Source organism: Pelodiscus sinensis, chromosome 7 (assembly GCF_049634645.1).
Source record: "Pelodiscus sinensis isolate JC-2024 chromosome 7, ASM4963464v1, whole genome shotgun sequence".
Classification (NCBI taxonomy): Eukaryota; Metazoa; Chordata; order Testudines; family Trionychidae; genus Pelodiscus; species Pelodiscus sinensis.
The window spans coordinates 16,881,442-16,900,750 of NC_134717.1; the positions used below are offsets into that span (position 1 = coordinate 16,881,442).

General features: G+C 39.7%; 1 protein-coding gene across 5 annotated transcripts in view; it reads left to right on the plus strand.

The window, feature by feature from the left end:
• Nucleotides 1–19,309, plus strand: part of MGAT5 (alpha-1,6-mannosylglycoprotein 6-beta-N-acetylglucosaminyltransferase) — a 272,734-nt gene that overhangs the window by 207,054 nt on the left and 46,371 nt on the right. For all 5 annotated transcript variants that reach the window (XM_075933279.1, XM_075933275.1, XM_075933278.1 and 2 more), the window contains one exon: nucleotides 13,735–13,884. In XM_075933279.1, the coding sequence (XP_075789394.1) occupies nucleotides 13,735–13,884 (150 nt within the window). The remainder of the gene's footprint in view (nucleotides 1–13,734; nucleotides 13,885–19,309) is intronic.

The following is a 19,309-nucleotide window of genomic DNA, read 5'->3' on the forward strand; positions in this document are numbered from 1 at the left end:
ACAGATCACAAGTTAAATAAGGGTTTACAATATAAAGTTGTTTGTGGGAATTGGTGGGTTTTGTTTTGGTTTGTGTTTTTCATGGAAGGTTGAAGGAGGAAGGAGTACATTTTATGGAAAGCATGAAGGGAGAGTGTATCTGTAGAGGAAACACAGGTTAGACTTTGTCAACAGTTTCACTTGGTTTTATGAGAGGGATTTGTTTTGCTGTGATATTTTTGGGGCAATAGGATTTGTTTTTGTTTTTTTTAAAGCTACATTGGTTTGGCTAATTAACATCTCTTCTCATGAGTAACTCTGCAAACTATACAGTACCTGCTTCAGTTTAACCCTTTTCAGTCTGGACTATAGAGGCTTACCTTACAAACACAGTGTGTAGCATACACCATACAGTCCTTCACAGCGATACATGTAGGCCAGCTAATATTTATAATATCTCATTTATGTCCATTATTTTTAAGCTAGTTTGTCTGAAGAATTAATTCTATTTGGATGCTACAGTATTTGTATGTAGTTTTAGGTCCTGATACAGGAAATCACTCAAGCATGTATTTATATGCTGTCTTGAATGTGGATACGTTGCTCATTTGGGGATCTTCGTTATTTTCAGATATTTATTCAGTATGGACCTCTAGAAATGTTTGGAATGTAACAAAAGGAAGTTTCCCTTCCCTTTGTACTTCAGGAGCTTCCCTGTTTTATTTTCCTTGAGGAGCAAGGGATATTCCTGCATATCCCAGGATTCTTTCTTGATTAGTGAAGTTCTTTGCTGGGCTATTTCAAAGTTTATAGAGGGGTTTCAGGCTTGCAATTCAGGCTCAGGCTTATCTCTACAATTGATCAAATATCAGACACAGCAATGTTGCTACTGGAATTCAGAAGGAATTTGTATGTGTGGTTTACTGTGCAAAGTATGTAGCTGAAGGAAACTATATTTGCTCCCTGGTCAATGACCCTTTTAGAGAGGAAAAAAGTGGGTCTGGGTGTGCCCTTCTACTTTTAGGGAAACTAAGGTCTATAATGATTGTCCCCAGCCTGTCTACCATTGGCCATTATTCAAAGGCGCGTGAAGGGTGGTATCCGAGTATAGGAAATCTATGTTCCCATAGTTACATACAAGTGATTGAAGATAGAAGGTACCACTTGGAATAGTAACATAAAAAATAAGGTTCCATGTCACACCTTTAAAAATCAGGGCTGTTTCTGAAAATGATGGTATTGTCATTGCCCATTTTCTTGCATAGACATTTTTATTACATGTGTAGATTAGTGCATTAAGAAAGCCTAGCAGCTAGTGTGGAATATGAGGATTAGTTTTGTTTTGACCAAATTCTTGCTAAGAATTGCCTCTTTCTTTCAAGGGGGGAAGACATTATTCTGAGAGAGAAAAACGAGGCTTCCCTGAAATATATGCCGGAACTGAGGAGTCAGTGATTGCTGTAGGAAGAAGCAGATTTTTGTAAAAAGATCAAAGAATTGTACCTCAGATACGATAGTCTTTGACCTTAGTGGTTAGAAAGCTTCAAAAGTAACAGGTGCTAGTTGCTTCTCATACTAATACTCTATTCTTGTTTGCAAATGAATTCCTTGATTATTTTTTCCATTACCTTTTCTGACACAGAAGTTAAACTGACTGGTAATACTAATACTCCTGAAAAATAAAAGGAAATTTATCCTTAGTGCAAGTGACAAGAATTGCTTTTGGATACAAGGTTCAAAGGACAGATTCCTTACTGTCTCAGAGCGGCACCAACAAGAACGACAGTTAAACTAATTATTCTATATTGCACCCGTAATGCTTTTCTAGCAAGATAAATGTGTTATGATTTACAGCAGATTCTGTGCCATAATTTTGCAAATACTAACAGGATTTCCTTGATGAGTGATCTGGCTGCTCTTGTTTGTAGTGGAAACAGTTAGCAATAACTCTGCATGGCCTTCAATAGAAGACCTGCCCTGAATAATCTCTATAGTAAAACTGAAGTTACAACTCATTTTATGAGAAAGTGATGCCATCTGTGCTGTCAAGCACCAGTGCAAGAGGACATGTTTTAATTTGAATTATTTTTCCTTCCTAAGAGTTTTGGAGTATTCTATCCAGTTCCACAGGGATTAGTCCACACTGTTTAAAGAGTCTGATAAGAAATCTAAACTGAACAAGAAACCTATTTGTTCTTCCCAGATTAGTCCTATTCTGGTATCTGGGCTTTGAGAATACCTGTCAGCATGTTCTGATGTGTACATCTCTCTAGTGAATTTCTAAACTTTGCCATATGTGTTCTATATATGAATCATTGCTACATCTTCCTATGTACTCCTCGAATTTTTTAGGCCAGAACATATTTTGATATGGGAATTATACTTCGGAGTTTTTGTCATTTGTGGCTTGTAATGGATGAAAATATAGTACATCTCCATTCTCTTTCTCTCCACTTGTTGCTATATGCTATAGTCTTGGCTTCAAACAGAAGGAACTGGCAGAATAAGTGCAGGTATGATAAATTTACCATTATCTCTGGGCACTGTGAAAAACATTCTGACAGCGCACTTTTTCTTTATTCAGTTCATTCCAGAAAACTGACTGATGAAAGAACTATGACTGAAGATCCTCAGTCGTCAGTCATTAGTAGCAGTCTTGCTTACCAGGAACCTAATTGTTATAAAAGAAGTTCCCTGTCACATTAGAGAATATGTTCTTTCAATTTTAAGTAAAGGTTTCAAACCCAATTAAAATTAAAAATCAGTAGATTTGAGGTATTTAGCTCATGTTCATTTTACATCACATTATCAGGGGGAAGTGCTCAATTGTTAAAATATAAAAAATGAACTAACTCTACAACAAAATACTTTCATGTCTTTTCCAGTAAATTAAACATCAAAATGACATGCTTTTCATTCTGGTTGTTTTCTTTGATTTAGAACACCAGTTTTGCATGATTTATGGAAGAATGGAATTAAATTACTTACACTTAAAAGTATTCATGTGTTTGCTTGCAAAATGTCAGGCTTGAAGAACATTGTCTTACCAGCAAGCAGAAATAATATTGTCTGTGTAGGAAAATATATTTCACTGCTATATCAAATGTTGTAGGCAGGAGGAAATCCACTTGAACTTGTATATGGATACGTATTTTCTTACCTAAATCTTAAATCCTGTACTGAATTCTCTGTCTAATCAATACATTTGCTTAAAATTCTCAAGTTTATTAAGAATCATAAAATCACAGAATACTAGAACTACAAGGGACCATGAGAGGTCATCAAGTCCAGTCCCCTGCCCTCATGCCAGGACCAAGCACCATCTAGATCATCCCTAAGAGATGCCTGTCTAACCTGCTCTTAAATATCTCCAATGGTGGAGATTCCACAACCTCCCTAGGTAATTTATTCTAATGCTTAACCACCCTAATGTCAACCTAAACCTCCCTTACTGTAATTTAAGCCCCTTGCTTCTTGTCCTACCATCAGAGATTAAGGAGAATATTATTTCATCCTCCTCCTTCCAACACCCTTTCAGGTACTTGGAAGCTGCTATCATGTCCACTCTCAGTCTTCTCTTTTCCAAACTGAACAAGTCCAGTTCTTTCAGTCTTCCCTGATAGGTCATGTTTTCAAGACTTGCAAACATTTTTTGCTGCTCTTACCTGGACCTTCTCCAATTTCTCCACATTTTTCCGGAACTGGACACATCACTCCAGTTGAGGCCTAATCAGTGTGGAATAGAGGGGAAGAATGACTTCTCATGTCTTGCTCACAACATTCTGGTTAATGCATCCCAGAATGTTTGGTTTTTTGCAACATTCAGTGTTGACTCTCATTCAGCTTGTGATCCACTATGCCCTCTACATCCCTTTCTGCAGTATTGCTTCCTAAACATTACTTCCCATTTTAACTGTATGAAACTGCTTGTTCCTCCCTTGGTGAATAGGGTTGCCAGATGGTTGTACCAAAAATACCGAACACTTCTCTCTTCTCCCCCCCCCCCCCCCCGCCCAAAAAAAAAAAGCACCGGGGAAAAAGTTCTGTGGGGGGGGGGGGAGACCCAAAGATGTTGAGCAAAAGAAAAAGGACTCCGAGGCTTATTAAGCAAAAAAAATACATATTACTTAAGTATTAAAACAGCATTGCCCCTTTCAGAATGAGTGCAGACTTAGAATAGGGATATAAACAGGGGAGAGGTGGAGCACTAAGACCCAGGGAAGGCATTGCTTCCTCTTGGTCTTTAGGCTTTTTGCCGGTGGCCATTTTGTGTTCTTGTTCAAGCCAGAACTTAGCTTCCCTGCAGAACCAGGTAAGCATGGGGCTGGGAAGCTGGGGGTGTTGGAGCCTGGAAGGGAGGGGGAAACTGGGGGCTGGGCCTGGGCACTAGGGTTGCCAGGTGTCCGGTATTTTCGCCTTCTGGCTGGGGAAAAATAATCAGAAAATAATGGACACTTTAGGTATCCGGTATTTTCTGAATTTTTTTTACCGAACAGGAGGCGAAAATACCAGACTGTCCAGGTCAATACCGGACACCTGGCAACCCTATTGGTGAAGTACTTTGCATTTGTCCTTATTGAACTTATTCCTATTTACCTCAGACCCTTTCTCCAGTTTGTAGAGATTATTTTAAATTATGATCCAAAGCACTTGCAATCCTTCCCAGCTTGGTATCACCTGCAGACTTTACAAGCATACTCTTTATATGCCATTATCTAAATCTTTGATGACAATATTGAATAGAGCTGGTCCCAAAACTGATCCCTGTGGAACCCCACTTGTTATGTTCTTCCAGCATGACTGTGAACCATTGATAATTACTTTCTGAGAATGGTTATCCAACCACTTTTGCAACTACCGAGGGCATGTCTATGCTCGGAAATTATTTAAAAAAAACCCACTATTTTTAAATAAGATTATTCCCCCAGAAAAGCAGGAGTACAGATTTCGAAATAACCAGCCTGTTATTTCAAAACAGGCTTGGTAGTGTGGACGCTATGCTTATTATTTCAAAATAAGGGGTGGACGTTCTTCAAAATAACTCTCTAGTGTGGACCAGGGCCTACTAACCCTATCTTCGTCGTTTTTTCCTAGGTTATTGATAAGAAGGTTATACAAGACTATATCAAATGCTTTACTGAAGTGTTAGATATACCATGTCTACTGCTTCCCCCTTATTCACAAAGCTTTGTTTGATAGGATAGCAAACCTTTAGGTAGGTTTGACATTTGTTCTTGATAAATCAATGCTCACTGTTACTTAACAACTTAGTATCTACCAGATATTTGCAAATATATTCCTTCGGTATTTTTTCCATTACCTTTCCTGGCACAGAAGCTAACCTGACTGGTATGTAGTAACCTGCATTGTCCTTATAGTCATGGGCACTGTATTTTCTCTTTTCCAGTCTTCTGGAATCTCTCCTGTCTTCTGTGACTTTTCAAAGATGATGGCTAATGGCTCAGATACTTCCTCAGTCAGCTCCTTGAGTGTTCTAGGATGCATTTTGTCAGGCCCTGGTGACTTGAAGACATCTAACTCTTCTAAGTAATTTTAACTTGTTGTTTTCCTATTTTAACTTATGAACCTACCTGATTTTTCACTAGCATTCACTATGTGAGGTATCTAATTGCCACAAACTCTCTTGATAAAAACCAGCACAAAGAAATGGGTAAGCACCTCTGCCAATTCTATCTTTTCTGGTATTGTATTTCCCTCGTCATTGAACAATGGGCCTATCCTGTCCTTGGTCTTCCTCTTGCTTCTAATATAGTTGTAGAATGTTTTCTTGTTACCTTTTATGCTTCTGGCTAGATTGATCTCCTTTTGTGCTTTTACCTTTCTAATTTTGCCCCTACGTACTTGTGGTGTTTGGTTACTTTCATCCTTTGTAATTTAACCTAGTTTTCACTTTTTATAGGACTCTTTCTTGGTTTTTAGATCATTCAGTGTCTCCTGGTTAAGTCAGAGTGGTCTCTATTCATTCATTCTATCTTTTCTACAGAGTAGAATGGTGTGCTCTTGCACCCTTAATAATGTCCCTTTGAAAAAACTGCCAACTGTGTTCAATGGTTTTTCCTCTTAGTCTTGCTTCTCATGGAATCTTATCTAGCTCCTTGAGTTTATTAAAGTCTTTCTTCTTGAAATCCATTGTCTTTATTTTGCTGTTCTCCCTTCTGCCATTCCTTAGAACTCTATAATTTCATGATCACTTTCACCAAAGCTGCCTTCCACTTTAAAATTCTCAACCAATTCCTCCCATTTTCTAATGTTTTCCTACTGTTCAGAAAATAATAATTGTACAGTATCTTGTGGATGTTAATATTCTTGTCCATATTTCAGAATAATTATGTGAAGACACAGATCTTAGCTCTAGGAAGATTTAATTGACAAAAAAAATTGCTGCATAGCAGAATGCAGTTAATTACACTAGTTGACAGAATATGAATGGAATAATTAAAAAATTAGAGACAAGAATGGGGAGGTAACAAAAGTATGAACAACAGAAGTTGATAAATTACCTCACCCACCTTGCCTGTTTAATATCCTGGGACTGACACAAGTACAGCTATATTGCATAAACAAATTGAACCCATTTGGTGATTCTTTGAAGGCTGTTAATAAATGTTGCAACATTCTGGCAGAATCAAGGAATGGTTTCTGTTGTATGCAGTATCTTTCCTATTGCTGAGTTTGCCCTTCGGAAACATTTTGATTTTTATTTCCCTCCACCTTTTTTATTCTCTTTTGTAGGAAAATTGCTTCTGTAGAATTACTACTGTAGAAGACAACTAACCGTGGATACGTCTACACTACAGGCTAAAGTCGAGTTAAGATACACAATTTTAGCTACATTAATTGCATAGCTGAAGTCCAAGTATACCTTAACTTGACTTTTGGCACTGTCTACACAGCAGGAAGTTGAAGGAAGAGCACTCTTCTTTCGACTTCCCTTACTTTTCGTGAAATGAGGATTACAGAAGTCGGAAATTATTTCAAAATAACGGGCTTATTTTGAAATAAACATACAGTGTAGATATAGCCCATGAAGGTGTACATCTTTTTGCAGCAGGAGGAATTGGAGAATTAGCTTTTGATGACAGTGTGAATAAGGATTTGATATATACCCCATTCTATTTTCATAATGGAAAAGTTCACTAACTAAAGAGTAATTTCAATGATAATTAGGCATGTATGAAATTTCCAGTAGGTGTCTATTTGCACTTTCAGGTACCTAAATACCTTTGAAAATCTGTCCCTATTCTATAGTTCTTTATTTCTACATCTCTGAAGTTGGATATGTACATGCGAATAAGGAGCCTCTAAGAAGGGCTCTAAAGATTGGATAAGTTTTGTGTGTGTTATTATTTTAAGAAATGTGCTGTGTGAGAGCTGGGTATCTATTTCATTGAAATCGGTAAAATTTTGAGGAAATAACTCTTTTTTCTTAGTAGCTGGGTTTTTGTTGTTTTTTTCCTGCTTACAGTGTGTTCATGTTACCATATTATATCATGATTTTATTTATAGGGAACACTATATTACTTTTCTTGATAAGATTCAAGATGAACTTTTTAATGTTCCTACAGTAGGCAGATTGTATTGTCAATACCTATGCCTTATAGTCTTATATATTTTCACCTTGAAAACACTGAACCATAACTCATGAGCTTTGTTTAGGCAAACACAGCACATTAAGATATGCTACTATCAGTAAACCTCTATACATTAAGAAAACCAAAAAAGGCTTTGCAATCCGTATTTCTGCAACTTGAAAGGAAAAGGCTACATCAAAGGGATCTCTGTTACCTCTTGTATATAATATAAACAACATTGTGAAATTTAGGCTAGTAAAATTATTTTCTATAACAGAGCAGGTAATAAGCCAGAAATAGCCATAAGAATGGCCGTACTGGGTCAGACCAAAGGTCCATCTAGCCCAGTAGCCTGTCTGCCAACAGTGGCCAACACCAGGTACTCCAGAGAGGGTGGACCGAAGACAATGATCAAGGGATTTGTCTCCTGCCATCCTTCGCCAGTCTCTGACAAACAGAGGCCAGGGACACCATTTCTGTCCCCCTGACTAATAGCCTTTTATGGACCTAACCTCCATGAAATTATCTAGCTTCTCTTTAAACTCTGTTATAGTCCTAGCCTTCACAGCCTCCTCTGGCAAGGAGTTCCACAGGCTGACTACACGCTGTGTGAAGAACTTTCTTTTATTAGTTTTAAACCTGCTACCCATTAATTTAATTTGGTGTCCTCTAGTTCTTCTATTATGGGTACTAATAAATAACTTTTCTTTATCCGCTCTCTCCACTCCACTCATAATTTTATATACCTCTATTATATCCCCCCTCAGTCTCCTCTTTTCTAAACTGAAAAGTCCCAGTCGCTTTAACCTCTCTTCATATGGGACCCATTCCAAACCCCTAATCATTTTAGTTGCCCTTTTCTGAACCCTTTCCAAGGCCAAAATATCTTTTTTGAGGAGCGGAGACCACATCTGTACACAGTATTCAAGATGTGGGCGTACCATAGTTTTATACAGGAGCAGTAAGATATACTTTGTCTTATTTTCTATCCCTTTCTTAATAATTCCTAGCATCCTATTTGCCTTTTTGACTGCCACTGCACACTGTGTGGAAGTTTTCAGAGAACTGTCCACGATAACTCCAAGATCTCTTTCCTGATTTGTCATAGCCAAATTAGCCCCCATCATACTGTATCTATAGTTGGGGTTATTTTTCCCGATGTGCATTACTTTACACTTATCCACATTAAATTTCATTTGCCATTTTGTTGCCCAATCACTCAGTTTGGCGAGATCTTTTTGGAGTCCCTCACAGTCTGCTTCTGTCTTGACTATCCTAAACAGTTTGGTATCATCCGCAAACTTTACTACCTCAGTGCTTACCCCTTTCTCCAGATCATTTATGAATAAATTGAAAAGGATTGGTCCCAGGACTGACCCTTGGGGGACACCACTAGTTATCCCTCTCCATTCTGAAAATTTACCATTTATTCCTACCCTTCATTTCCTGTCTTTTAACCAGTTCTCAATCCAAGAAAGGACCTTCTCTCTTATCCCATGGCCATGTAATTTACACAAGAGCCTTTGGTGAGGGACCTTGTCAAAGGCTTTCTGAAAATCTAAGTATACTATATCTACTGGATCCCCCTTGTCTGCATGTTTGTTAACCCCTTCAAAGAACTCTAATAGATTAGTAAGACAGGATTTCCCTTTACAGAAACCATGATGACTTTTGTCCAACAAATTATGTTCTTCTACTTGACTGACAATTTTATTCTTTACTATTGTTTCGACTAATTTGCCCGGTACTGAAGTTAGACTAACCAGTAGCCAGAGTTATCCCCTGGTGTTCCCAGTCAGTGGGAGCAGTAGGAAGCAATGTCCTGGTCTGCACCACTTCCCGCAGATCCCATTGGTCAGGAATGGTGATTCATAGCAAACAGGAGCTACAAGATGCATAGATAAAGCACTGGTGGTCCATCAAGAGCTACCCCCAGCTAACCAGTCTGTGGGCCACTTATTGCTCACCCCTGTTTTAAATGGTGGTATTCTCTTATTTCCAGGAACCTTTTTTCATTTATTATGAGGGACATACCTGATCCTAAGTCCTGTCTCATTTTTAATTGTATATTTTCTACTTTACAAATACTAGGGATTTGGGGTGTGGGGATAAGTTATTGCTCTAATTTTGTAGTATGTATTTTTCAGACAGTATAGTAACTTGTTCCTGTCAACTAATGATGGAAGCAGGAACTAGAAATCCAAGCTTTTGGTTTCTATTGCCTGCTTTTCCAATGATTTATTGCATGGCCTTGGGCAAGTCACTTAACATCTCTCAGCTCAGTTTGCTCCAAATAGAAGGATAATATTTGAAGTGCCTTCCTCAGCAGGGCATGAAGAGGCTTAACTGTTTGTAAAGCACTTACTCTTGAAAGGCACTGTTTTCAAAAATAAAGATCCTTTACAAATGAAAATCGTACTGTGAGAATAATATGTAAGTAACAGTGGTACAGTAGTGCACTCACTTCATGTTATATTTTGTTGTTTGTATAACCTAGTTGTCTTATCCCTATAGTATTTTGAAGTACTTAATTCACCTTAAGCTATTATTTCCAGGCACGAAATATATTATTTGAGTACTAATCATACTATCTATCTATCTATCTATCTAGTCTTAATCTATCATTACAAATATATAAAGAATAAACTACTGCATTTTATTATAGCAGTTTTTTAAAATCTTTTATTATATGTTTTTTTAAAATCTTGGTATCTCAAGATTAGTATCTCAAATTTATTTAAGATTTGGTTTGTTCTTTTATAGGTCATTTATATGTAGAATGTGTGTGTGGGGGGGGGGGGGTGTTCCTACATAATCTGACTTCTAATGGAAGACAGAGCCCTGGAGTTCTGCAGATATTTAGGGTGATATCGGATTGCAAATTAGACATGAGTTTTTATACAGTGCAGGCAGAAAAAGCCAAAATAACTTGGGACTACACCCGTGTTCCATGTAAGCTGTGTGTGTGTGTGTAGCCACTTCGGAGAGATTCAAATGCCAGCCAGGTGATAAGCAGAGTGCTCTCAGCTAGGTTTTTTGTTTTGGTGGTGGTGCACAGTCTCATGTGCCTCAGAGCACATAAAAACATTTATTCTGCATATGGATGGAAAAGATGAGAGACCACTGGGCTACAGAGATGTTGCCTCAAAATGGAAGCTAGTCTTTGGAATAGGACTTCAGATAAGACACAACTTTTACTGAAACCTACTTCCATTCACCTGTTGTTGTGAGAAGGAAAAAGTCACTTCCATTCTATGGCTTTCTTTCCCTTCAACACTTTTGTCTTGGTCTCTTTAGATTGTAAACTGTTCCATTAGGGACTGTGTCTTACTGTGTGGTCAATACCATAACAATGGAGTTCCCATTTCAGCTGAATACAAACAGTGGAAAGAATACAGCAGCTTCATAATTGCTTCTAGAATGTCATGTTCAGTAATGGACCCCTCCTTATCAGAAACATATTGAGAAATTAGAGTTCAGAAAAGAACAAGAAGTTATTAGAAGGCAAAATGGATTTACCCGTGTGGAAAATGTAAGACTTATTAAAAACAAACAGGAATCCTGTGTTACCTTAGAGACTAAGGGTACGTCTAGACTACATGCCTCTGGCGACAGAGGCATGTAGATTAGACTACCCGGCATAGGAAAATGAAGCGGCGATTTAAATAATCGCCGCTTCATTTAAATTTACATGGCTGCCGCGCTCAGCCGATCAGCTGTTTGTCGGCTCAGCGCGGTAATCTGGATGTTCCGTGGTCGACATCAAAGGCATTTGTCGACCTCCCAGGTATGCCTCCTTTGATGTCGACCACGGAACATCCAGACTACCGCGCTGAGCTGACAAACAGCTGATCGGCTCAGCGCGGCAGCCATGTAAATTTAAATGAAGCGGCGATTATTTAAATCACTGCTTCATTTTCCTATGTCAGGTAGTCTAATCTACATGCCTCTGTCGTCAGAGGCATGTAGTCTAGACGTACCCTAAAGGTATGTCTACACTTGCACCCTATTTCGAAATATGGATGCAAATGAAGACATTTGACATTGCAAATGAAGCCGGGATTTAAATATCCCACGCTTCATTTGCATATTCACATTATGGTGCTATTTTGAAATAACAGACACTGTTAAGACGCAGTTATTTCGAGAGAGAACCCTTCTCTCGAAATAACTGGTAAACCTCATTGTATGAGGAATAAGATTTATTTCAAGAGAAGGGTTTTGTCTTGAAATAACCGCGGCTTACCAGCATCTGTTATTTCTAAATAGCGCCATAAAGCGAATATGCAAATGAAGCACGGGATATTTAAATCCCGGGTTCATTTGCAATTTCGAATGTCTTCCTTTTCATCCCTATTTCGAAATAGGGTGCAAGTGCAGACATATCCTTACAGATTTATTAAGACATAAGCTTTGTATGTAAAACCCACTTCATCAGATAAATTGGAATGGAAGTTACAGAAGCAGGAATGTGTAATATATAAGGGAAGATAAGTTGCTTGTATTAAGGAAGCTAATAAAGTCAGGGTGGAAGTGGGTCATTCATAGCGTTTGTTCTGGAGATATGAATATTCAAAGAGGGAAAATGGCTTTTGTAATGTGTTATCCAGTAGAGATCCTTATTCCATCCTAAGCTGAGAATTTGCAAACGAATTCCAGTTCAGATGTCCCCCTTTTGTATCCAGTTTTTTAAATGGTTTTGTAGAGGATGCCTGCTTTCAAATCCATTACTGAATGTCCTGGGAGGTTAAAGTGTTCCCCTAGAGGTTTGTGCATGTTACCATTCCTAATGTCTGATTTGAGTCCATTTATCCTTTGGCATAGAGACTGTCCAGTTTGGCCAAAATAGATAGCAGTGGGGCATTGGTGACACGGGTACTATTCCCAGTTCTCCTACAAATCTTTCTGTACTGCCTTTTCCTCATATGTAATATGGGGATAGACATACTGACTGACTTCATAAAATGCTTTGAGATTTAATAATGAAAAATACTATATAATTATTTGTTTTCGATTCTTATTTTTACTATTATTACACTTGACAGTTGACTTTCCAGAACTCTGTTAATGGATGACTTTATGTATGACTATGCATATTGAGAATATTAATTCTGTTTCACTATTTCATTGACTGTAATATTCTGTATGAAATCTTTCTATCAAATCAGTTTATTCATTATATTCTCTGCCTGACCCTCATCCTAATGAAATACTGTATATTTGAGCTAGTTAGCAGCTGAAAGAGTTGGACAGCTCCTTCATCTCTACCCTATTCTGTCCTCCAGATTACAAAAACATGTTTCATAAGCTGATTTATACTGTACAAGGACAATCCAGAACTCAGATTTGGTTATCAGACAGAATTTGGTTTTCTCAATGTATTTTGTTAACATACATAATAATTAGCCATTGAATTCTTTCTAAAATGTAGTATGGGGAATAATTGATCAGAAAATTTAGTGATGAGGCAGGCTGTGAAAGGATAAATTGTCCACTTTCTTGCTGGTGTTATCAAACCACAGCAGAAACTAAAGCTAGATACAATCTTTTATTTTCAAGCTTTAGATTGGATACACTGAATACTTAATGCATGCCTAGTTTTGGTAAGCAGTAAATAATGAAATTTCACTTTAGACGTCTAGGTTTGGTGTTTTATTATTCTTGACTTCTACTCATTAGGATTTTCCTATTCTACTTTTCCTTTGAGTGAACTTCAGTATGACCGTAGTCCAATGAAAGCACAGTATGTGTGCATCACCTTTAGCGTGGGTTAGAAAATTGCGTTTATTATGTGTAAAAACGTTTTCAACACAACTTCTGTCTTGCAAAGGCTTATTACCTTAATTTCAGTGGGGAAAAATCAGGCCCCCAAACCACAGTAACTAATAGGAATTTTCCTGTTGGATTTCTGTGAAACAGATTTAGGATGTCTAAATTGCAAACCTAGCACAAAACTATTAGAAATTAAGACTTTAAAATATTAATCATATAATCACTGTCAAATCTTATGTCAAAGATATAGTTATGGAAGACAGGAACTGCTGACCTCCTTCCATATATGGTTAGGGACATTGTTTCAATGAATAACCAGTTCTAAGTGGGACAGCATCATTTCTTAAAGTTTCCTTGTAAAGGCTAAAATGAATTTTGTTTCATGTTATAGGATAAGAAGGCTTATTTGGACATCATTCATACCTACATGGAAGTCCATGGAACTGTCCACGGGACAAGCACTGTCCATATGCCCAGCTACGTGAAAAACCATGGCATCCTTAGTGGGCGGGATTTGCAGTTTCTGCTGAGAGAAACTAAAGTAAGTTTATTTCCAAGAAGGGAAAAAACATTAAAACCACTAAAAAATAATGTACTGTATGCAGAAAGTACGAAGACACACTGGTGGTCTAAAAAAAAAGTCATAATTTGCCAATAGCTCCTGCACAGAAACGCAAGGCCACCACTGTTTAGATCTCTGTGATAAACTCCTTTCAGTTATTCCATACAGTTTATTTTGTAATGGCTTCTATTGTGATAATGCACAGCAACAAATCATAAACAGTGGGGGAAAACCTGGAAGGGGCCATACATTTACTTTTCCAAATTTAAAATCACAAAATGTTTCTTTCACAAACCCACCGATTGGGGGGGAAAGGAAATTTTAACCTCATCTATTAACAAATCTCTATGCTGCAAATTATGCTCCTATAAATATTATATATTCTGCATAAAGCTGTCCAAGGTTAAAGGAATAGGATGACAGATTGAACAAACTCTTCTAATCTCTGGGAGGGGGGTTGCTTTAAATGTGTACACTGCTTTTATCTTATCTTTTAGTTTAAATACAGACCATGGGACTATATGCAGTGGAAAACACTATCAAAGTGTTTCTGCTCATGTGCCACTGAGGAAGTAACTGAATGAAAAATTGAGTGCTTTTTATCAAAATAGAGGACTCCAGGTCAAAGTGATTGTCAGAGCAGTGTAAGCAAACCTGCAGTACAGTTGTCACCTAGCTTTTAAATTGTAGATTTAAAAATGAAATACATTCTCACAGATTGATAAATGCTTTGCTTTGCTTTGCTTATTAGTTACAAAAAATGGGAAAATGAGTTTGTTGCAAAACTGGCTTTAAGATGTCTATCCTAGTCTGGATGAAACGAGCTAAATTTTCTATAAGTCTCTGGCAATTTGTCAAACACATGCACAGTTGTTATGACATTCTTAGGTGTTTGTACATACCCAAAGATCAAGTTAAATTCCCCTTTGTTTGGCCTTGTATTTTTAAAGCCACTTAAATGCAGTCATCATGGTGCCTGAGTGCAATGTTGCCATTTAAAAAGTCACCATGTGCTTATATTTGCCACACAGATGTACCTGTGGTCGTCACAGCTTTTCCTGTACTTAAAATTCAAAATTACTGTGTTAATCACGGATTCCATTGTGGATAAATATTGACACTTTAATAATAACCTGAACATAAATCTCTCCAGTTTAATTTGTTCTCTTCACAGTTTAAAATAAGCAATTGGACATGATTTCTGTTCAATGTCCAGGAGGCTTATCATAATTTTCATAGCACATGATTTATAACTTGTTACAACCGAATAACTGTTTTTATCTCTAATAATTCTTCAGTAGCATGAGTCTTCCTTGGGTTCTTTTTTTACTTATAGCACATTAAAAATTCTAGTTTTCACTATTAAGCAGTTTTACATAGCTATTATTGAATCATCCCATAATAATAGCCTAGTACTGTCAAAATAAAGGGTGGGAGTTGGGGTTTGTTTTTATATGATATGGCTTCTGATATTTTGATCCCAAATTACATTGATCAGATTGATTAGTGACTGAATTAAATTGAAGACACTATAGTTTATAAAGTGCTCACAAGATCTGTTGGGTTGAAAGATGTAATATAAAATGTCACTATCATTATGCCAAAGTATTGAAGTCTTTACAATTTTGAATCCCTGCAATGCAGCTTGCAAAAATCTACAAGGATTTGAGAGACTATGAAAGAGTTTCGATGTTGTTGCTGTGCTTTTCATTCTTTCCTAATGCTGTAGTTTTGAGAGCTCACTATATTTCTCAAATTATGATGATGAATAGACCAGTGGAGGTTTTTGGGAGACCAGTATTGAAATGCTGGTCTTTTACATCTTAAAATAATTACATTTTAAAATAATCTCTTCCAATATAATCTTTACTTCTTTAAATTGGATTTTCTTATATTAATGACATCTTCCAAATATGTCAGTCTTTCTGTTTTTCAAATATTTTTCCATAAAGTTTATCATTCTTGATAATTTTAAGAGCTCTTTTAAATAAAGGATTTCCTTGCTTGTACACAGCCAAGCTAACATTCCGTCTCCTCTCCCCCGCCAAAGAAAAGCCCTGATGACAGGTAATTAAGACATCAGATCTTGTTCTCCCAATTTTTTAGGGTTTCATTTAATTGGCAGGTCAATCAAAATGAAATGTCTTGCTGATGATGTCGTTCGTAGCTTGTTAATTCTTATATGGGCTATTGTGATGTGGGTTGTCATTTCTCTTGTTTTTAGTATGTCTGACATTTAGTTACTCTGATATATTTAGCTTTACATTTGCTTGAATAAAAAAACAGCCTGCTTGACAGTGGGAACTGAGATTTATAAAATAGTTTTGAATTTAAAAATCTGTCTAGATTTTTTTAATAAATTAGAGGTTTTCTGCAGAATAGACATTAGTATCTCAATAATATAGTGACTGATTATCTAAAACTTATGTGGTCTGATCACAGTAGTTGGTTAATCCTCCACTAATGCTTGCTGTTAGTGTTCACTGTGACTGTGCATTTGAATATTTTTTCCTGACTTTGCTGCAGGGCAGGAGAGAAGAGCTTGACATGATTATAAAACACCTACACGTTGACTTCATTTGTATCTGCATTAAGATGGTTTGCTGAATCTCCATGGACTGCCTTGTTTGTTTAAACCAGCTCTCCTCATGGACTGGCTGCCTGCTGCTCCACACTGCTGTCTCCAAAACAGAGGCAGCAGCATGGGATGGCAGCAGCCCCTGTCCATGGGGGATCTAAGCTCCCCACAGGCAGACACTGGTTCGTGGTTTATGGAGCAGCCTCTGTCAGTGGGAAGTTCGGGCCTGCCATGGACAGAGGCTGCTTTGTGGCAGCCTCCCCTGCTCTCCCCTCTTATGAGGCAGCAGTGCAGGGAGGGGGGCAGGCTGCATTGTGGAGCCAATTCTGGGGGGAACTGGCTTTTAAGCACCAACGTCAAAAAAACACTGGTCAGGCACCACCACACCAGTGGCATCTCTGTCGGGGTCAGCACCAGCGGCAAATTCAGAGTATTCAACCGACTCAGAGGCGGAATCCACATGGTCCTCCAGCGGGTCAAGACCAAGATCTCGGCACCAGTCTCATTCCCGTCATCAGTGACGGCACCATAGCACCTCTGCCCATCAACAGCAGTATGCCGGGTATGCAGCAGTCATGGCCCTCACTGACACCAACTCCTTCTGGACCCCGTGGGCTTACCACCAGGGTCAGGGTATGGCTCCCCCTAGACCAGAGTCGGTCTTCTCTGGGTTCAGAGCTCCTCCTTCAGTGACCCCACTCACTCGATCACCTATGTTGAGGAAGTCGGTTCCGCCAGGCCAGATGTCCCCACACCCCTTGGAGTCCAAGGGCCCCGTGGCCCGGCCACCCACAGTGCCCCCGTCGATGGCAGTGGACCTTGCAGAGACGGGCCTGAAGGGGCCCTCATCCTTCTCTCTGTATGAGGCCCTGGGTGACACTCTTCCCTCCGTGTCTTCCATGGACTTGAGGGCACATGAGGACCTCCTTCGCCAACTGGCCCAAAGCCTAGGGGTCTAGGTGGAGTGAGTGTCGGCGGATTCTGACCCTATGGTTAACATTCTACTATCAGACACTCCTACCATAGTGGCCCTCTCCATCAACAATATGGTGGCAACTCCCTCTGGTAAACCCCGGCCTCCATTCCACCAACAGACATTAATGGCGGTTCTTCATGGCCCAGGAGGGGAATGAATGCCTCTTCTCCCACCCGCCCCTGGGATCTCTGGTGGTTCAGGCAGTGAACCAGAAGGAGAGGCAGGGCCAGCGAGGTGCCACCCCTAAGAACAGGGATGCCAAAAAAATGGACCTACGCATCTGAAGGCCTACAGTTTCACATAGCGAACAAGCTAGTTTTGCTGTCTCACTACGCGTATAACCTCCATGGACAAGTTTAATGAACTTCTCCCCAGGGATTCTCGGCTCAAGTTCAGAGCCCTCTCAGAAGAGGGCAGAATGATCTCTAGGGCCATGCTCCAGGCTGCCTTTGACACAGCCAATGCAGCCACTCGTGTTATGGCTACGGGGTTGGTGTTACACTCCAGCTCTTGGCTGCAAGGGTCTGCGGTACCCCCCAGAGCTCCAAAATACGATCCAAGACCTTCCATTTGAGGGACTGTCTCTGTTCTCTGAACAAATGGACCAGCATCTACATGGGCTCAAGGACACCTGGGCCATTCTAATGTCACTGAGCATTCACACACGGCCACCCAGCAGCGATCCTTCTCAATCAGGAACCCACCAAGGCTTTCTCAGCAGGGCTCTCTTCCTGATTTCTCCCGGCGCCACAGTAGAAATGTCAATGGGAGGAATGGCATGCGCCATCCTTGGCCACCCCAGGATCAGGTGCAGGGTCCACCTAACGACTCCTCAGGGTCCCATCAAGGATGTTGAGGGTACACCCAAGGACAGCTTAACAGTCTCACCCCTCTATTTCTGAGATCATCTATTCCCTTTCTGCCAGGCCTGGGAATCTGTTACCTTGGACCGCTGTGTCCTACAGATGGTGGGAAGGGGCTATGTCGTCCCCGTCCATTCTGATGCTTTCACATCCCCCTCACCCCGTCCCTCTTCAGGGACCCCTCTCACAAGCTTCTCCTTTGGGGAAGGTCCTTCAGATCCTCGCATTAGGGACCGCAGAGCCAGTTCCCCCAGAAGTCCTGAGCAGGGGCTTTTATTCCTGATATTTCCTGGTCCCCAAAGCCATGGGGAGGGTTCTTCTCTCTCCTGGACCTCAGGGATCTCAACACCTTCATCATCAAAACCAAATTCAAGATGGTGGCCCTAGCATCTATCATTCCATCCCTAGCTCCTGGAGACTGTTATGCTGCCCTCAATCTAAAAGACGCCTACTTTCACATTTCCATTGCTCCCCACCACCGACAGTTCCTCTGCTTCACAGTGGGTAGAGACTACCATCAGTTTACAGCCTTCCCCTTTGGGATTTCCACGGGACTTCACAAAGTGCATGGCTGTTGTGGCTGCCACACTGAGAAAAAGAGGAGTCCAGGTATTCCCATATCTGGACAACTGGCTTCTGCGAGGGAGCTCTGCAAACCAGGTGCGGGCCCACTTTGCCCTGGTTCAAGATCTCTTCTGGGAGTTGGGCCTACTCCAGAATGTGGACAAATCAACTTTGGTACCCACTCCACTGATAGTTTGTGGGCGCCAATCTGGACTTCACATCTGCAAGGGCCTCCCTCCCCAGGTCCCGCTTTCTGGTGATCAAATCAGCAGTACGGGATCTGCAGGCATTCCCTATAACCACAGCTAGGACTTGCATGTGGGTCCTGGACCTAATGGCCACATACACGTATGTTACCCAACATGCCAGGCTCCACATGCGACCACTAAGATGTGGCTGCCGCACCCTCACAACCCATCGTTC